This window comes from Ovis canadensis, chromosome 2, assembly GCF_042477335.2.
Source record: "Ovis canadensis isolate MfBH-ARS-UI-01 breed Bighorn chromosome 2, ARS-UI_OviCan_v2, whole genome shotgun sequence".
Classification (NCBI taxonomy): Eukaryota; Metazoa; Chordata; class Mammalia; order Artiodactyla; family Bovidae; genus Ovis; species Ovis canadensis.
In genome coordinates this window covers 90,684,260-90,704,840 of record NC_091246.1, presented here as the reverse complement: position 1 = coordinate 90,704,840, position 20,581 = coordinate 90,684,260, and the positions used below count along the sequence as shown (strand labels likewise).

The window sequence follows — 20,581 nt, the reverse complement described above, 5'->3', positions numbered from 1 at the left end:
CACCTCTACTCTGGGATGCTGGGGCTCCAGTTGTTTTCAGTACATTTCTCCTTTGCCTGCAGATTGCTTTTCTTTCAAAGTTCTCCAAACCAATTCCAAGAGATGGACGAGAAGGCTGGAGTATGACTGATGACAACCATCATCAGTTAGGAAAAGGAAAACTAATGATTGCTGCTAGATGCTCTGTGTCACCAGTCAGATTGGCAAAAACTAAAAAGGATGATAAGATCCTGTTTTGGTCAATGTGTGAGAACATATAGGGACTTATATGGTCTTGAATATAGATTAATGTACCATTGTTATCATGGACAGCTGGCAGTATGCATGTGCAAGGTTTATGTGTTTTGACCAATAATATTGACTTCATGGCCCCTTGTTCAGAGAAAGACTCTCGCTTCCGTTATAAGACACCTGCATACACTTGTAGCAGTCTCTCCTCTAAAGGCACTGATTTCTGAGAAGGACCGACTCTAGGAGGTGACACTGCCAGCCTTTAGGGACTGAAGTCTTTATGGAAAACAACGAGGATCAAAGACAGGCCAGCCCAGGGCTGGAGAGCAGAACCTCACACTGCATGGCCCTTGCTCTTTTCTTCCTGCCTGTGCCTTGCTGCTGAAAGACGGAAACCCAACAGAGAGTTGATTAGGTGATTTTAGAAATGTCTTCAAGAAGTAGTAGAGTAGTACTCACACTAAAGAAGCAAGAAACATGATTAAGGAGTAATGTGTGTGATTTTCTGCATTCATATGAATGCAGAAATCTCTATGATTTCCCTATTATTCATTCTTATGGTAGATCAAAGCATTTTCTACTAATCCTTCTTTCTCAAAGAATTTCTGTGACTTCCTAAGAATACTTCTAGAAGTCTGAAACACAGAAATTGGAATTGTCTTCAGCATTGAGCACAGGAGAGTTCACACACTGAATATACTGTGAAACTAGCCCCTAAGTTAAATATTTTTACCAAAGACCTAGTATCTTTCCGGTGTTGCCTTTCAGTCACTGCCTCAGGCCAGCTGACCAGTCTGCTCCCTGTGGGCAGCTACTCTAGGACTCTCACTCTCCTGATTATTTGTGCCAAGCACACTTTTATGCTTCTTGTAATATGGATTTATTGATCCAAACAGTAGTCCTATGAAAAACTACTGTTATTTTGCCCATATTTGAGAAGAAGATCAAGACAGAATGCATGCCTGCATGCATGCTAAGTTGGTTCAGACAGGTCCAGCTCCTGTGACCCATGGACTGTAGCCCACCAGGCTCCTCTGTCCATGGGATTGTCAAGAAAGAATACTGGAGGGGGTTGCCATATCCATCTCCTTAGTGTTTGTGATATTTTTCAGGGTCACACTGCTGTTAAATAGCAGAGCTGCATTCAAAGGTTTTGAAACTTCTAGAGCTCTCCTTTCACTTGTGCTCTCTTCCAGTGATTTCCACTCAGAGAAACTTTGAAGCCAGAAACCATCACAGAACAGAGCTCCTGTGTTGGAGGCAGTGAAGATACAGTGTAAGGGAGTGGATTGTTCAGTAAAGCAGGACCGAGGAGAAGGTGGGAGGAAGAGTAACAGGTGTCAGGCTCAGCCACTCAGGACCATATGTTCTCAGCTTCCCTGGAGGACGGGAGTCCTCCTCCCACATACTGACACCAACCATTCTCTGTTGATTGGGTATAAACTAGTTATACTTGTGACTTCAGGACTACTCATCTACCACCATTTCAGAGACTCCTTTCTACCTGTTTCTTTTGGGTGGAGGGGGCTGCACTGCACAGCTTGCAGGATCTTAGTTCCCTGACCAGGTATCCATGGCACCTGAGCGTCTCACACTGGAAGCATGGAGTCCGTCCACTGGACTGCCAAGGATCCAGAAATTCTACCTTTTGCCAATCATTTCCTGAAAAGTGATACAACTATTCTGTAGTATAAATGGACAAATGCTATTCTATGATAGGTTTATGTAGACCAAATAAGTATTTAATTCTTCATAATGAAAACAGTAATTACTTTCATAAGAAATTAATAAATAAAACAAATTAGAAGATTAAGGAAATGAACATATTTTCTAAATTTTATTACAATGCAGAAAAACATTTTTACATGAAAATATAAATATGATGAAATAAAATAAATACATAAATAAACATAAATAACATCATGGCAGTCATCCCTTACGGACTGATCCCTGTGCAGTTGAATACTTTTTATTATCTACTTGCTTATTGCTACTGAGAACGTACTATTGATTGAATTCAGGAAACCTGGTGGCTAAAGCAGAAATCAGAGTCTTCTAAAATGACTTCAGGGGAGCGTACAAGGGTGATGTGGCATCTTACTCACTGAGAGTCATATCAAGATGAGTTTAGGTCTCCATCCATCGTTCTTAAGCTTTCTTACAAGCTGGCTGATGAAGACAAGGATCTCATGATTTCCACTCTGACGGTTTCCCAGGCACAGTCGCTGTATTCCTTCTCTTGCAGGTAGACATGGATGCCCTGGAAGTACCTCTTCACGGCCAGTGTGGGGCCCGTCCTTTGCAGGCCAGAGTCTTTCTCTCCAGTCACCTGCACCAGACAGGAGTCCAGGTGGTCCAGCTGCTGATGGAGTCCAGTGCGGAGCTGCTCCAGGAGGGTGGTGTTCCAGGCAGCAGAGGAGCGCTCTGTGTGGAAGAGGTTGAAGCTCTGCTGGAGCATCTCGTGGAGCACAGAAATGGCCTGGGCCTCCTGGAGCTGGCTGCCCTCCACCATCTCCTGGGGGAAAGCGAATTCTTTTCTGTCCTGCAGACAGAAACGAGGGGAGATTCTCCTCATTTGGCCCAGGAGTCTGAGGTTCTTCTTGCCAAACAGCACGTGGTTCTGAGACAGGTCACAGCCCAGGGATCCTCCCGGGCCATAGCTGACCAGCACCAGGGCCACGAGTAGAGAGAGCACGAAGGCCATGGGGAAGATGCAGCTGCTGCTGGGCTGGCTGAGATGGCGTCTGGTGGAACCTTGAGGTAGGTTCTCTGATGCCATGCTTTCTAAGCGAGGCCATTAAATAGTGAACATGGTAATTTTCATTTTCTAATTGTTTTAATAGACTTTCACTTCCTTTTTTGATTTTCACTTATGTATTCACAATATGATCAAAGAAAGTGTCGTCAAAATATTAATTTTACCTATTTCCCAATAATTTCAAATGTACCCATCCGATTGTATATGTCAATTAAATGAGAGTGTTTTTATTATTCATGACTTTTATTTACACTGTTCAGCACGTTTCTGCTCAGAGGTTCAGAGCTGGAGGAAGGACATTCAGTGATGGTGTCTCTCACTGGAAACTTATGTCACAGAATCTAGTGAGTTTCAGTCATTCATTCAGGCAGTTGCTTCCACTGGGCATCTCTGTTCCTCTGTCTCTTTCTTCCTGTGAGAACGAAGGACGGTGAGAACCAGGCTACTCGTTCAGGTAATTCTATAGAATTGAATGAAAGGTTATTTAGAAAATAATTTGTTAATAAAATGGTATTTTTAGCAGTAATATCGGGATGTTTTTTACTTGTTTAGGACCCTAATCCTCAAGAAGGTTTCCAAACCTCTCAATGTACTTTAAACGTTCCCTGAGGGGCTTCCCTGGAGGCTCAGTGGTGAGGAGTCCACCTGCCAACAGGACCCCATGCGGTCCTAGAGGATGCGCGTGCTGCAGGACAGTGAGCCCGGGGACACAGCTACCGCCCTGTGCTCTAGACCCCGGGCCCTCACCACCGAAGCCAAGTGCACTGGAGCCTGAGCTCCCCAACAAGAGAGGCTCCCACAGTGAGAAGCCTGTGCCCCACAACTAGAGAGGACCCACCTTTGCCACAACTAGAGAGAAGTCCGTGCGGCAGTGAAGACACAGCACAGTGAGAAATGAATAAATGAATAAAATTATTTCAAAAGTCCCTCTGACTTTACATATAGCTGCTGAGTGCGGTATGTCCCTACTGGAAAGAAGAAAAAGATGATTGATCCATCAATGTCCTAAAGATTGCCTACATTAAATACATGAATTCCCACAAAGATCTTTGTTGCTTTGAGAAATTATATTCTTCCAGTGTTCACTTTACTAACATATGTCCTGTGAGGAAAGCTCTGTCCCCCTGTTGCTAAATGTATTAAATGTATTAAAAGCCCTGCACATGGAATAACTTAGGTGCGTGCACAGAGGAGCTCCTGTGTCTCCTCCATTGCTCACTGTGGGGCGGGGTTCCCTCTATTTACTATGTTTCTCTGGGAGGCTGGACAGTCTGGACCTGCAGTGCTTGGCAGGCAGAGCAGGTGAAGTCATAGGAGAGTGTCTGACAGAGCTAGAACTTTCACTCTGGTTCTGCTTTGAGTTGGTGGTTTGCAGTCGTAAGGGGAAATTGACAACCAGAAACCGTAATGGAGAAGGACACAGCTGTATGAGTGGAGAGGACGCCTTCATGCAGAGTGAATGAGGAGAGCACGCTGGGGATTTCTGCACTGGGAGGAAGTGCTGAGGATTACGGTGCATCCTCCTAGAAGTCAAGGGTAGGCACTCCTTTGAATGAATTATTCAAAGTTTAGCAATGATATATGTGTTGAATATATATAAATAAGCTTGAGAAACCCTTTTACGTCTTTAGAGTCACATTTCTCATGGCAGCTACTGGTTCTGCATGGCCTCTCTTAGCTGTCTCTGCAGTCCCCAGCGTTCCTGTTTTTCTTGCCTCCATTTGAAGAGTTCAGGAAGACTCTTTTCTCAGGAATGGCCAAGTGTAGAAAACTTCCTCTCCCTTCCTCATCCTACTCCAGGATCCTAGACTCCACATATGCAGATTGACCTCCCATGATGGATGTGCTGCTGCTGCTGCTAAGTCGCTTCCGTGTCGCTGGGATTCTCCAGGCAAGAGTACTGGAGTGGGGTGCCATTGCCTTCTCTGCATGATGTATGTGGTTCTCCACTAATCCTTGAAGGCGCTCCGGTTCTTTCAGGCCCCAAGCAGGCACCTGAGTCCATGACCTGGGCTTTTCTCCACCCATCTCCCTCCCACCTCTAGTCTATGTCTCAAGAATCACATTCAATCCCCCCTCAAATTTTCCATTGTTCCTTCTATGACCCAGGGTGGGTGACCCTCTTCCCTCTTTATTAAGGTGAATTCAATGTAGGTTTATCTTGTAGGATCAGGCTTTGGGTCAGGTTTTATTCAAAGATGTGTGCAAGCCCGTTTGTTTTTTTCAAATTACTTTTATTTTCTCTACTAAAAAACAAGAGTAGTCTTGTACAAAACATAGTACAAAGCAAGTATCTTATGAATGATAAAGATTTAAACTCTATGAACAGTCTAAATATTTTTGATAATTTAAATAAATAAATAAATATTACAACTTTTTATGATATGGAAAATGGATTCTTAAATCTGTTTTAAACAATTATGGTAACTAAACCTTTAACATACATTTAAATAAGCCCATATATTAGCTATTACTTATGTTTCATCGGACACAAAAATAGAGTTAAATGTTGCACGTTGAGTCTTAGAAAATAGCCATTTAGTTGACCAGATGCACTGTTTCAGATTCAACGCCTTCTTCATTTCCTGAGTTTTTTTTTTTTTTTAATTTTAGTTTTTTATTTTTTAAATTTTAAAATCTTTAATTCTTACATGCATTCCCAAACATGAACCCCCCTCCCACCACCCTCCCCATAACAACTTTCTGGGTCATCCCCATGCACCAGCCCCAAGCATGCTGCATCCTGCGTCAGACATAGACTGGCGATTCAAATCACATGATAGTATACATGTTAGAATGTCATTCTCCCAAATCATCCCACCCTCTCCCTCTCCCTCTGAGTCCAAAAGTCCGTTATACACATCTGTGTCTCTTTCCCTGTCTTGTATACAGGGTCGTCATTGCCATCTTCCTAAATTCCATATATATGTGTTAGTATACTGTATTGGTGTTTTTCTTTCTGGCTTACTTCACTCTGTATAATCGGCTCCAGTTTCATCCATCTCATCAGAACTGATTCAAATGAATTCTTTTTAACAGCTGAGTAATACTCCATTGTGTATATGTACCACAGCTTTCTTATCCATTCATCTGCTGATGGACATCTAGGTTGTTTCCATGTCCTGGCTATTATAAACAGTGCTGCAATGAACATTGGGGTACATGTGTCTCTTTCAATTCTGGTTTCCTCGGTGTGTATGCCCAGCAGTGGGATTGCTGGGTCATAAGGTAGTTCTATTTGCAATTTTTTAAGGAATCTCCACACCGTTCTCCATAGTGGCTGTACTAGTTTGTATTCCCACCAACAGTGTAGGAGGGTTCCTTTTTCTCCACACCCTCTCCAGCATTTATTGCTTGCAGGTTTTTGGATCGCAGCCATTCTGACTGGTGTGAAGTGGTACCTCATTGTGGTTTTGATTTGCATTTCTCTAATAATGAGTGATGTTGAGCATCTTTTCATGTGTTTGTTAGCCATCCGTATGTCTTCTTTGGAGAAATGTCTATTTAGTTCTTTGGCCCATTTTTTGATTGGGTCGTTTATTTTTCTGGAATTGAGCTGCATAAGTTGCTTGTATATTTTTGAGATTAGTTGTTTGTCAGTTGCTTCATTTGCTATTATTTTCTCCCATTCAGAAGGCTGTCTTTTCACCTTGCTTATATTTTCCTTTGTTGTGCAGAAGCTTTTAATTTTAATTAGATCCCATTTGTTTATTTTTGCTTTTATTTCCAGAATTCTGGGAGGTGGATCATAGAGGATCCTGCTGTGATTTATGTCTGAGAGTGTTTTGCCTATGTTCTCCTCTAGGAGTTTTATAGTTTCTGATCTTACATTTAGATCTTTAATCCATTTTGAGTTTATTTTTGTGTGCGGTGTTAGAAAGTGATCTAGTTTCATTCTTTTACAAGTGGTTGACCAGTTTTCCCAGCACCACTTGTTAAAGAGATTGTCTTTACTCCATTGTATATTCTTGCCTCCTTTGTCAAAGATAAGGTGTCCATATGTGTGTGGATTTATCTCTGGGCTTTCTATTTTGTTCCATTGATCTATATGTCTGTCTTTGTGCCAGTACCATACTGTCTTGATGACTGTGGCTTTGTAGTAGAGCCTGAAGTCAGGCAAGTTGATTCCTCCAGTTCCATTCTTCTTTCTCAAGATTGCTTTGGCTATTCGAGGTTTTTTGTATTTCCATACAAATCTTGAAATTATTTGTTCTAGTTCTGTGAAAAATGTGGCTGGTAGCTTGATAGGGATTGCATTGAATTTGTAAATTGCTTTGGGTAGTATACTCATTTTCACTATATTGATTCTTCCAATCCATGAACATGGTATATTTCTCCATCTATTAGTGTCCTCTTTGATTTCTTTCATCAGTGTTTTATAGTTTTCTATATACAGGTCTTTAGTTTCTTTAGGTAGATATATTCCTAAGTATTTTATTCTTTTCGTTGCAATGGTGAATGGAATTGTTTCCTTAATTTCTTTTTCTACTTTCTCATTATTCGTGTATAGGAATGCAAGGGATTTCTGTGTGTTGATTTTATATCCTGCAACTTTACTATATTCATTGATTAGCTCTAGTAATTTTCTGGTGGAGTCTTTAGGGTTTTCCATGTAGAGGATCATGTCATCTGCAAACAGTGAGAGTTTTACTTCTTCTTTTCCAATTTGGATTCCTTTTATTTCTTTTTCTGCTCTGATTGCTGTGGCCAAAACTTCCAGAACTATGTTGAATAGTAGCGGTGAAAGTGGACACCCTTGTCTTGTTCCTGACTTTAGGGGAAATGCTTTCAATTTTTCACCATTGAGGATAATGTTTGCTGTGGGTTTGTCATAGATAGCTTTTATTATGTTGAGGTATGTTCCTTCTATTCCTGCTTTCTGGAGAGTTTTTATCATAAATGGATGTTGAATTTTGTCAAAGGCCTTCTCTGCATCTATTGAGATAATCATATGGTTTTTATTTTTCAATTTGTTAATGTGGTGAATTACATTGATTGATTTGCGGATATTGAAGAATCCTTGCATCCCTGGGATAAAGCCCACTTGGTCATGGTGTATGATCTTTTTAATGTGTTGTTGGATTCTGATTGCTAGAATTTTGTTGAGGATTTTTGCATCTATGTTCATCAGAGATATTGGCCTGTAGTTTTCCTTTTTTGTGACATCTTTGTCAGGTTTTGGTATTAGGGTGATGGTGGCCTCATAGAATGAGTTTGGAAGTTTACCTTCCTCTGCAATTTTCTGGAAGAGTTTGAGGAGGATAGGTGTTAGCTCTTCTCGAAATTTTTGGTAGAATTCAGCTGTGAAGCCATCTGGACCTGGGCTTTTGTTTGCTGGAAGATTTCTGATTACAGTATCAATTTCCGTGCTTGTGATGGGTCTGTTAAGATTTTCTATTTCTTCCTGGTTCAGTTTTGGAAAATTGTACTTTTCTAAGAATTTGTCCATTTCTTCCACGTTGTCCATTTTATTGGCATACAACTGCTGATAGTAGTCTCTTATGATCCTTTGTATTTCTGTGTTGTCTGTTGTGATCTCTCCATTTTCATTTCTAATTTTATTGATTTGATTTTTCTCTCTTTGCTTCTTGATGAGTCTGGCTAATGGTTTGTCGATTTTATTTATCCTTTCAAAGAACCAGCTTTTGGCTTTGTTGATTTTTGCTATGGTCTCTTTTGTTTCTTTTGCATTTATTTCTGCCCTAATTTTTAAGATTTCTTTCCTTCTACTCACTCTGGGGTTCTCCAACTCTTCCTTTTCTAGTTGCTTTAGTTGTAGAGTTAGGTTATTTATTTGACTTTTTTCTTGTTTCTTGAGGTATGCCTGTATTGCTATGAACTTTCCTCTTAGCACTGCTTTTATAGTGTCCCACAGGTTTTGGGTTGTTGTGTTTTCATTTTCATTAGTTTCTATGCATATTTTGATTTCTTTTTTGATTTCTTCTGTGATTTGTTGGTTATTCAGAAGTGTGTTGTTCAACCTCCATATGTTGGAATTTTTAATAGTTTTTCTCCTGTAATTGAGATCTAATCTTAATGCATTATGGTCAGAAAAGATGCTTGGAATGATTTCGATTTTCTTGAATTTATCAAGTTTAGATTTATGGCCCAGGATGTGATCTATCCTGGAGAAGGTTCCATGAGCACTTGAAAAAAAGGTGAAATTCGTTGTTTTGGGGTGAAATGTCCTATAGATATCAATTAGGTCTAACTGATCTAATGTATCATTTAAAGTTTGCGTTTCTTTGTTAATTTTCTGTTTAGTTGATCTGTCCATAGGTGTGAGTGGGGTATTAAAGTCTCCCACTATTATTGTGTTATTGTTGATTTCCCCTTTCATACTTGTTAGCATTTGTCTTACATATTGTGGTGCTCCTATATTGGGTGCATATATATTTATAATTGTTATATCTTCTTCTTGGATTGTTCCTTTGATCATTATGTAGTGGCCTTCTTTGTCTCTTTTCACAGCCTTTGTTTTAAAGTCTATTTTATCGGATATGAGTATTGCCACTCCTGCTTTCTTTTGGTCTCTATTCGCGTGGTATATCTTTTTCCAGCCCTTCACTTTCAGTCTGTATGTGTCCCTTGTTTTGAGGTGGGTCTCTTGTAAGCAGCATATAGAGGGGTCTTGTTTTTGTATCCATTCGGCCAGTCTTTGTCTTTTGGTTGGGGCGTTCAACCCATTTACGTTTAAGGTAATTATTGATAAGTATGATCCTGTTGCCATTTACTTTATTGTTTTGGGTTCGGGTTTATACACCCTTTTCGTGTTTCCTGTCTAGAGGATATCCTTTAGAATTTGTTGGAGAGCTGGTTTGGTGGTGCTGAATTTTCTCAGCTTTTGCTTGTCTGTAAAGCTTTTGATTTCTCCTTCGTATTTGAATGAGATCCTTGCTGGGTACAGTAATCTGGGCTGTAGGTTATTGTCTTTCATCACTTTAAGTATGTCTTGCCATTCCCTCCTGGCCTGAAGAGTTTCTATTGACAGATCAGCTGTTATCCTTATGGGAATCCCCTTGTGTGTTATTTGTTGTTTTTCCCTTGCTGCTTTTAATATTTGTTCTTTGTGTTTGATCTTTGTTAATTTGATTAATATGTGTCTTGGGGTGTTTCGCCTTGGGTTTATCCTATTTGGGACTCTCTGTGTTTCTTGGACTTGGGTGATTATTTCCTTCCCCATTTTAGGGAAGTTTTCAACTATTATCTCCTCAAGGATTTTCTCATGGTCTTTCTTTCTGTCTTCTTCTTCTGGGACTCCTATAATTCGAATGTTGGAGCGTTTCATATTGTCCTGGAGGTCTCTGAGATTGTGCTCGTTTCTTTTAATTCGTTTTTCTTGTTTCCTCTCTGATTCATTTATTTCTACCATTCTATCTTCTATTTCACTAATCCTATCTTCTGCCTCCGTTATTCTACTATTTGTTGCCTCCAGAGAGTTTCTGATCTCATTTATTGTGTTATTCATTATATTTTGACTCTTTTTTATTTCTTCTAGGTCCTTGTTAAACCTTTCTTGCATCTTCTCAATCCTTGTCTCTAGGCTATTTATCTGTGTTTCCATTTTGATTTCAAGATTTTGGATCATTTTCACTATCAATATTCAGAATTCCTTCTCCGGTAGATTCCCTACTTCTTCCTCTTTTGTTTGGTTTGGTGGGCAACTTTCCTGTTCCTTTACCTGCTGAGTATTCCTCTGTCTCTTCATCTTGGTTATATTTCTGTGTTTGGGGTGGCCTTTTTATATTCTGATAATTTGTGGAGTTCTCTTTATTATGGAGCTTCCTCACTTTGGGTGGGGTTCTATCAGTGGCTTGTCAAGGTTTCCTGGTTAGGGAGGCTTGTGTTGGAGTTTTGGTGGGTGGAGCTGGGTTTCTTCTCTCTGGAGTGCAGTGGAGTGACCCGTAATGGGTTATGAGACATCAAAGGTTTTGGGATAATTTTGAGCTGCCTGTATATTGAGGCTCAGGGGAGTGTTCCTGTGTTGCTGGAGAATTTGGGTGGTATGTCTTGTTTTGGAACTTGTTGGCCCTTGGGTGGAGCTTGGTTTCAGTGTAGGTATGAAGGCATTTGATGAGCTCCTATTGCTTAATGTTCCCTGAATTCAAGAGTTCTCTAATGTTTTCAGGCTTTGGGTTTAAGCTTCCTGCTTCTGGTTTTCAGTTTTATTTTTACAGTAGCCTCTAGACTTCTCCATCTATACAGCACCGATGATAAAACATCTAGGTTAAAGATGAAAAGTTTCTCCACATTGAAGGACACTCAGAGAGGTTCACTGAGTTACAAGGAGAAGAGAAGATGAGGGGGTAGTTAGAGGTAACTGGAATGAGATGCAGTGAGATCAAGAGAGGAGAGAGCAAGCTAGCCAGTAGTCACTTCCTTATGTGCGCTCTATAGTCTGGACCGCTCAGAGGTATTTACAGAGTTATACGGGGAAGAGGAGAGGGAGGAAGTAGACAGAGGTGACCAGGAGGATAAGAGAGAGGAATGAGTAGGAGAGAGACAAATCCTGCCAGTAACCAGTTCCTTAGGTGTTCTCTACCGTCTGGAACACACAGAGATTCACAGAGTTGGATAGAGAAGAGATGGGGGAGAAAAGAGACAGAGGCCACCTGGTGGAGAAAAAGGAGAGTCCAGAGGAGGAGAGAGTGGTCAAGCCAGTAATCTCGCTCTCAGGTAAACTTGGGTAGTGAAGTTTGGGTTTTTAAATGTACAAAATTGACAACAAAAACCTAAGAGCAAAGATTAAAAATCTGGAGTAGAGGTTGGATTTTCAAAGATACAATATTAAAGAAAAGCAGAAGGAAAAAGGAAGAAAGAAGAAAAAAAGAATTATTAAAAAACAAACAAACAAAAAAAAAAAAACAAAACACCAACAACCATCCAAAGAGTATATATGGTGTTTGCCTTAAAAAAAAAAGTCTTTTTTTTTTTAAAAATAGTAATACTAGGTTATAGAAATAAAAATTAGAGGAGAAATAGAAGACTTAACAATTAAAAAAAAGCTCGGAAAAAAAAAGGAAAAAAAAAGCAAAAAGCAAAAAAAAAGAATGATTTTAAAAATATTAAAAAATTAAAAATATATCTGGCTCTTCTCTGATGTTATGGGCCGTGTGGGCTCACTTCCAAGGTGGTTCCCTCTGTTTAACTTCTTCTGTTTGCTGGTTTTTAGGCTCACTAGTTCAGTCGCGCTGTGGGGAGGGGGGATGCTGCAAACAAATAGCACTGTCGTGTGTACACAGTATCTCTGCCCCGCTTGACCTGTCCTTTCTCGCGGCGCACAAACCGCTCCGGCTCTACGATGCTCAGCCGGGAACCGTCTGGGGCCGGCCCTAGGCTGCGTGCACTTCCCCGGTCCAAGCCGCTCAGGTTCGGCCCTCAGGCAGCCCTCAGAGGCACAAATGCGGCTGGGACTGCGCTTTGTGCCCTTCCCAGGTCCGAGTAGCTCAGGAGTTTGGCGAGCGCGATCGCCGCGGCTTGTCACCTTTTCCGCCGCTGCCGCTCAGCTCTCTGGGTGGACCGCTGGCGCACCCCGTGAGGCAGACTGTGACTGTCCAGCACCCCCAGAAGTCTTAGCAAAGGAGCCTGCTTGCAGTTAGGTACGTAAAGTCTCTCCGGGTCTGCAATTGCCCCTTTCCAGTCCTTACGGCTCTGGCTGCCTGTCCCCGGCGGGGAATGGTCTGCAGCCGGCTTTTTCCGCTCCGTCCTTTGTTCTGTGCTCAGTCCTGGCGGCGTCTTATGTTCGAGCTTTTCGCGTGGTAGCTATCCCACAGTCTGGTTTGCTAGCCCAAGTTAGATCGTTCTGGTTGCGGGTGGGGCGTTCCTGCCCGATTCTTGCAAATCTCTGCAGCCCGCGCCTCCCGCGCGTCCCTGCCCTGCCCCCACTTCCCAATGGCGGATGCAGGCGTCTGTGCTGCTTTTTCGCTGGGGGAGTTACTGGTGGGCTTGTAATCTGTTGGTTTTAATTATTTATCTATTTTTCCTTCCTATTATGTTGCCCTCTGTGTTTCCAAGGCTCGCCACGGACTCGGCAGGGAGAGTGTTTCCTGGTGTTTGGAAACCTCTCTTCTTAAAAGTCCCTTCCCGGGACGGGCTTCCCTTCTCGGGACGGAGCTCCCTCCCCACCTTCTTTGTCTCCTTTTTCGTCTTTTATATTTTTTCCTACCTGTTTTTGAAGACAATGGTCTGCTTTTCTGGTTGCCTGATGTCCTCTGCCAGCCTACAGAAGTTGTTTTGTGGAGTTTGCTCGCCGTTGAAATGTTCTTTTGAGGAATTTGTGAGGGAGAACGTGATCTTCCCGTCCTATTCCTCCGCCATCTTTCCCTCTCTCCCATTTCCTGAGTTTTCTGATGAGCTTGTTGGCTAAGACCAAGCACCTTCTGATTTCCATGCTGACAACCTCCCAGGCACAGTGGCTGTATTCTTTGAGATACACGCTGATTCGCTGGAAGTAACCCTTCACAGCCAATCTGGAGTTCTCACTCCCTAGAGGTGACTGTTCCAGTGTCCTTCCCTCCCTCAGACACACGTCCAGGTCCTCCAGCTGCTGATCAAGTCCCACGAGGAATCTGTCCAGGAGGCTCTCGTCCCGACCTGCAGAAGAGCCCGTGGTGCTGAAGAGCTGGAAGGTCTGCTGGAGCAACTCGTGCACAACAGCTGTGGCTTCTGTCTTCTCAGGCCTGGTCCCATGCACCAGGGTCTGAGGAAATCTGAAGTCAGTCCTGTCCCTCAGACAGGACACAGTGGGCACTCTCTCCATCTGACTCCAACGTGTGAAGCTTTCCAGATAGCCATGGCTGGCAGGCAGCTCACAGCCCAGGGAGCACGTGGGGCTGGAGCAGAGGATCACCAGGGCCAGCAGCACCGAGACGGGGAGGGCCATTGGGATGCTGGGGGCTTGCAGGACCGCCTGCAGGGGAGGTCTAGGCAAGTTCTGAGGGCTTGGGGTGATGAGTGGCTCTTAAAGAGTGAGTAGAGAAACTTTCATTTTCTGGGTTTTTCCACATTTTTCCCTTTCCTTTCTTTTTCTACTCTTTGTAAGGAAATTAATAAAAGCGCTGATTTTTGCCATGAGTGCCTATTGGGGAACATCAAATCATGCGTGCCACTGTGGTTGATAGCTACACAGACATATATTATGCTTTTCTCACCTCCTTAGTTGTTTCTGGGAGAAGAGTCTGATCAAAGTCAGAGAAGGGACAAATATTCATACAATTGTGGCTTTTCCAGGTCACCAAGAAATGTTCAGTATGAAAACAGCTTATAAGAGAAGCTTTTGATATTTCTCATTTGTCCCTCATTCACCCTTTTCTCCCTTCTTTAAAAAATTTTGGTTCTGTATGTACCTTTATGATATCGCCTGAGTAGGCCTTAAGCTCCCTGGAGACATTATAGGGAACAATATCACCAATATCATTTGTTAAAAATGAGTTATTTTGCAAGTATAATCCACAAGGCACTTTTTAAGGTGCTGGTTGTCCTAAACAACTCATGTTCGCCTGTGTTTATTTCTCTTTCTCCTCTACCACTGCAATATTTCAGAGGATATTTTGCTTCAGTCTTTGTGTGATCGTGCAGCTAATCTCATCTCCTTAGATATTTCATAGGGAAGTGATAATCTACCATGCACTCAGGGATAGTGAGGTTGCAATTACATTTCTCCTTGTAATGCATGTCTTTACCAATTCTGTAAGGTCCAGATAATTTTTAATAATATTAATGACAGAAATTTTTGCATGCAGTCTCTCAGCAAAGTGTTTTTAATAAACATGAATTAATCTTCACAGCTTTCCTATGAGATAATTAGTATAATTATTGACATGTTTGCAAATACTGCTGCTACTGCTGCTAAGTCGCTTCAGTCGTGTCCGACTCTGTGCGACCCCATGGATGGCAGCCCACCAGGCTCCCCCATCCCTGGGATTTTCCAGGCAAGAGTACTGGAGTGGGTTGCCATTGCCTTCTCCAGTTTGCAAATAAGGAAACTGAAAACTCAGAGAGATTACTTAACTTGCTAACAGTCAAGAATAACTGCATAAGTGGTACTTGACCACTGTACTCTTCAGCCTCCACATTATTCCTCATTAACCTTAAGCATTCTCCTTTAGCTACATAACATACAGTTGTAATTAAGTAATCCCTCGAATTATGTAACATTTGACTGCCGTGAGAGATTGTAAGCTCCCTAAAGGCAGTAATGGCACATGTGGAGAATCCAGGAAGGTGTCTGTCCCAGAGGAAGTGCACAGAGGGGTCTCTGTCCCATTGTTTTTCATCACTAAGGCATGTCCACTCTCTTTGATTCCACGGACTACAGCACGCCAGTCTTCCCTGTCCTTCTCTATCTCTCAGAGTTTGTTAAAATTCATGTTCATTGAGTCGATCCAATGCGATCGAATCATCTCATCCTCTGTTGTCCCCTTCTCGTCCTGCCCTCACTCTTTCCCAGCATCAGGGTCTGGGCTCTTCCCATCAGGCGGCCAAAGTATTGGAGCTTCAGCTCTGTCCCAGAAGTAGTTCTAAGAGAACTATCCACACCAAAGTTTGAGTAGACCTAGGATTTGAAGACTGTTTCAGAAAATGAGAATCTTCCGAAAACAAAGATAGTTAGAGAAATTTAAATGGATTTTTTAACTTTCTGGATAATTTCTCAAAATATTATCTCAGGTGGAGACTGAGACTCTCAGAGTTGTTGTTTAGTTGCCATAATCTGCCAGGCTCCTCTGTAGAGCTCAACAAAACACCACTTAACGATTGGAACTTATCAGGTGCAAAGGGAACTGTGTACTCAGCTGTCATCTGATGATTGTATCATCCCTGGGACGAGAGAATGGCACTCTTGTGACAATGAAGAATAGGAATTGGAAAGGAAGACCTTACTTAGTGTTCCTCTAAAATAGGAAGCACCTTGTCAGAGCAGACAGCTCGGCCCAGTGCATGAGACAGTGGACATGGGGCAAGATCCCTGGGTTGATGTCACAGCTCCAGCCTGCACTGCCTGTGTGACCTGCGGCACTACGGTTTCTCCTCTTAAATGGAACTGATCATCACAGAAGTTTCACTGGATTTTTCTGAAGATTGTAGGACGTAACATACTTCTGACAATGCTTGGACATATAAGCATTCAGTATCTGTTAACTGTTCCCACGAGGCAGAAAATTCACACATCCATCTATGGAAACTGGACAGAATTTCCCTGAGATGACCTGCCTCCCTTCCCTTAATGTTCAGCTCACTGGTCAACATTATCACATCTAATCTCATCTCTGCGTGAACATGATGTGCTGTCCAAACACTACATCTAGTAGCTTCCAGGGAACAGCTGACCTCTCACACATGAATAGGGGGACTGTGCAGTCTGTTCCCCAGTCTCTTTTCAGGGTGAGTTAATAGGTTTACATCCTCAGAATCCAATAACCTCGACGAAGAGTGAGAAATGTAAACAGACACATAAAGATAAATAAATAGATACTGGGAGTTAGCAGAGCGGTCCTCTACCCTTTTAGGCAACACTGTGCCTAAGAGCCTGCCACCCTCCCTGGCTCTGTCTGCAGCTAAACAGTGTCACATAAGCTGCTCTGAAATCTGTCATCTGTAGAGCTCTGCATCCCTGTTTGTGTAGTTAAGTGAGATTTTGTCACTTGGCAGAGATGTCACTGTACGTTTTTCAACTACATCAATTCATTTCTCTTTACCTTTGTGCATTACTTCTTCATTCACTGCTTACTTTTAATTTCTAGGAATGTTGACTGAGTGGAAAATTTGGATCTCTTGAAAAATCACGGAGGAAATACATTAAATGTTCCATTCATTTCTGTTTTCTGTTCCTGCTTTTGCAATAAACCTCAAAGTGGAAATAGAAAAGATTGTAGGAGCATTAGCACAGCTTTTACAAACTGAAATACAAATGACAAAGAAGAGGCAGCAATATGAAAACTGCATAAAAGTACCTAAGGAAAAAGCGGGTTCCCTGACGTGGCGGGACACTGGCCTGGGCTAAGAAGGCACATTCTAACCACTGAACACTTGGACAGCAGCGGTGGTTACACTTTATTTCCATGAGAGTGACTTTGGAGGACTCATCATCTTGGTATAAGCTTAGTTTGTAACCAGGAAGAGTTAATTTTGAATTTATACTGGTTCTGCTTCTGTGACTTCAACTCTTTTCATCCCAGAAATTCACATTTGGGAAGGCCAGAATCACAGATAGATAGGACATCCTTGTTGACATGACATGAGATATTCCATTTCACACCACCCATGAAGTGACTGTAAGGTAGTGCAATCAACACATCCTCCTACCTGGGGCTTGCTTGCTATTCTGGGAGATATGTTTGGGAAATAAAAGTCTTTTACTTTGTTTCCTCACCTCCCGCCATCTCTGATTGAAAAGAGAGTCTGACACCCAGGATCCCCACAAGATGGTTAATTTGAGGCACTGGCCTTTCATCTTCTCAGTCAGCCACTTCCAGAATGAAGTCCTTTCCTGATCCCAACACCTCGTCTTGGATTCACTGATTTACCCTGCTGCAAGCAGAGCCACCTGGCCTCTGTAACAAGCTCAGCATAGTGATTGGCACCTAAGAAGTGTTTAGTAATTTTCTCAGTTATGGAGAGTAAATAAAACCAAAATTGGCAAATTAAAAGCTCTGCTGCAGAGAAGAAGGTGAGATCCGTGCATATAAAGTGAGATATTTTTCACATCTGATCAAATCCTTCAAGAGGAATATGCAGAGGGAGCAAAAAAAGATTTGAAAAAGAAGTCTAACAACGTTTCCCGAAAAGTTGATCTTAGCATCAGGAAGAAAGATCCAATAACTCTTAATATATCACTAGTTCAAAGTTACTGAGATGATAAGCATTCCATTGACTTAGAACGTCTACTTTTTTAATGAATACATTTTACTTTTTTAATGAATACATTTTACTTCAACATAAAGAATACAGAAGAGCAGAAACTCATGACAGATTTCCAGGCTCTTGAAGTGAAAGGCAAGCCCAAAATGAGGTAGTTCATGAATCTGGGTAAACTCAGAATGTGAAAACTTTGGACTTCATATTTAAGAGGCACACAGCAGAAGATCCTTAGATGAAATGAAGATGAAACAAAGCCCACAATCGCTCATCTCAACCGGAATGCTTCCTTGTGGAATTGACCAGTGGCTCTTCATCTCCTCAGTGGTGACACTCATGATGCTCGTCTCTACCTGCATCTCTTCCTCTGAGTCTATGAACTGCCTCAGAGCCTTGACTTGGAAAAGCAGGAGACCTTCACATTTGAATCAAATAAACACAATCTCTCTCTTTCCTGTCTGGGGTACAGGAAAGACTTCAGATTCCCTCAGGAGCAGGTGAGTGGCGGCCAGCTCCAGGAGGCCCAGGCCGTCTCTGTGCTCCACGAGATGCTCCAGCAGAGCTTCAACCTCTTCCACACAGAGCGCTTGTCTGCTGCCTGGGACACCACCCTCCTGGAGCAGCTCCGCACTGGACTCCATCAGCAGCTGGACGACCTGGACGCCTGCCTGGGGCAGGAGATGGGAGAGGAAGACTCTGCCCTGGGAAGGACGGGCCCCACCCTGGCCATGATGAGGTACTTCCAGGGCATCCATGTCTACCTGAAAGAGAAGGAATACAGCGACTGCACCTGGGAAACTGGCAGAGTAGAAATCACGAGGCGCTTTCTGTGTCAACAAGTTCCTAAGAAAACTCAGGAAGTTAGAAGGAACCTGATCCTCAGCGACTCGTGTCCTAGCTCAGACTCTTCATTGTTCAGTCATTTCCAAAACTCTAATTTCTGCCTCAGCTATGAAAGAGTTTGAATGACAATCGATATTGGCATTAATGTTGAGAATATCAATACCAGCTGCTTTTAGAATTAGAGGTAATATATCTGATGCCCTGCGGCTGAATCTTATGGAATAACATGTTTTTGTATGAATGTAACTCATTTATTTATATTCATTCATTTATTTTCATGGCACTTGCCTTTCTATGTTCTGTTTATTACATGCATGCGTGCTATGCATGCTAAATTGTTCAGTCGTGTCCAACTCTATGCGACCCTATGGACAGCAGCCCAGCAGGCTCCTCTGTCCACAGGATTCTCTAGGCAGGAATACTGGAGTGGGTTGTCATTTCCTTCTCCAATTTGTTCCATAAGAATATATAATTTTCTTTAATAAAATGTACCTTTTACTTACTCATGACATTATCTGAAGACACGTTTCCTCCTCTTCCTTTTGGGTCTCTTCCCGGAGCCCGAATGCTGTGAAGCGACAGAGAGAAGGTGCTGAGCCGCTCCTTCCTTTGTCTGCGGGCCTTGTGCAGAGAGTCTCGAGTGTGAGAGGCAGAGGCCCCAACCGCACAGAGCTCACACTGGAGCAAGGACACTGCCGTGAAAGAAGTAGGCGTAAGATAATTAGGTGTTTACATCTGGGCCCTGGGCTACACAGAAGTATCAGATGCTGATGGCAGTGAGTATCCTGGGAAGCTCATTTAGACCACGATTAAGCCACTTAGCAGCAGCAGCAGTAGCCGTCTCCCCAGGGAAGTAATCCGAAGTATGAGACTTGAAGAATGAGCATGAATTTGCCAAGTAACTCATGAAGAGCAAAATAAGAAAACAATAATACACAACCAAGCACAGCACGTAGAGTGTCCCTGCAGCAGGAATGGCTCTGGTGCTTTTAAAGGCGTGAACAAGACCGGAGTCCGTAGACTGTACTGATGCCTGCAGGGGGTAGCATGGCATGGCCCTGGAGACATGGAAAAGTGCCCAGCGATAGACTTTTGAATGATGTTAGATTTTATCTTAGGAACCAAGGAAATTACTTGCGAATTTAAAGCTACAGAGCCACTGGGACCAAAGCAGATGCAGGGAAATTCCTGAAACCAGCAGTTCGCAAAGTGTGGTCTGTGGGCCCCTGCAGATCCCCAGGACACTCTACAGGGATTCATGAGGTACAATAATTATTAGAGTGATATCAAGATCTTATTGTAGTGATATCAAGACTCCAGTGCTGTGGTGTGGATCAAAGCAGTGGCACTCAGTGCCTAGTGATTGTCCTGTTTTTCCCTATCATATACTTGAAGTTTTAAAAAAGGACAGTTTCACATAAGAAGATCCTTAGTGAAACAGCAAGATGATGAATTTTATGAAATCTTCACTTTGGAGTACACATTTGAAAAATCCTCTCCGTTGTAGTCTTGTTGACATGCTGTGTGGCAAGCAGGTCCGCTGCATGCATGGTGACTGTTCTCAGGAGAAGCCCTTGGATGACCATTATTTGAGTTACGAGCTAAACTACCACTCCATTTTCTCTAAGGCAAACCATTCAATATCACAGTTATCCAAGTCTATACCCCAACCAGTAACGCTGAAGACAAAAAAGTTGAATGGTTCTCTGAAGACCTACAAGACCTTTTAGAACTAACATCCAAAAAAGATGTACTTTTCATTATAGGGGACTGGAATGCAAAAGTAGGAAATCAAGAAACACCTGGAGTAACATGCAAATTTGGCCTTGGAATGCGGAATGAAGCAGGGCAAAGACGAATAGACATTTGCCAAGAAAATGCACTGGTCATAGCAAA

General features: G+C 42.4%; 2 protein-coding genes across 2 annotated transcripts; both read right to left on the bottom strand.

Moving 5' to 3' along the window:
* Positions 1 to 2,389: 2,389 nt before the first annotated feature.
* On the bottom strand, positions 2,390 to 3,962 carry LOC138434608 (interferon omega-1-like). The gene has a single exon (XM_069579418.1). It carries the CDS (start codon positions 3,008 to 3,010, stop codon positions 2,390 to 2,392), a length of 621 nt encoding a protein of 206 aa, XP_069435519.1. The 5' UTR covers positions 3,011 to 3,962.
* LOC138432390 (interferon alpha-2-like) lies at positions 3,345 to 13,871 on the bottom strand. Its single transcript, XM_069573735.1, has 2 exons — positions 13,278 to 13,871; positions 3,345 to 3,401 (listed from the first exon to the last, which is right to left on the bottom strand). Exons 1-2 carry the CDS (start codon positions 13,869 to 13,871, stop codon positions 3,345 to 3,347), a joined length of 651 nt encoding a protein of 216 aa, XP_069429836.1.
* Positions 13,872 to 20,581: the final 6,710 nt, after the last annotated feature.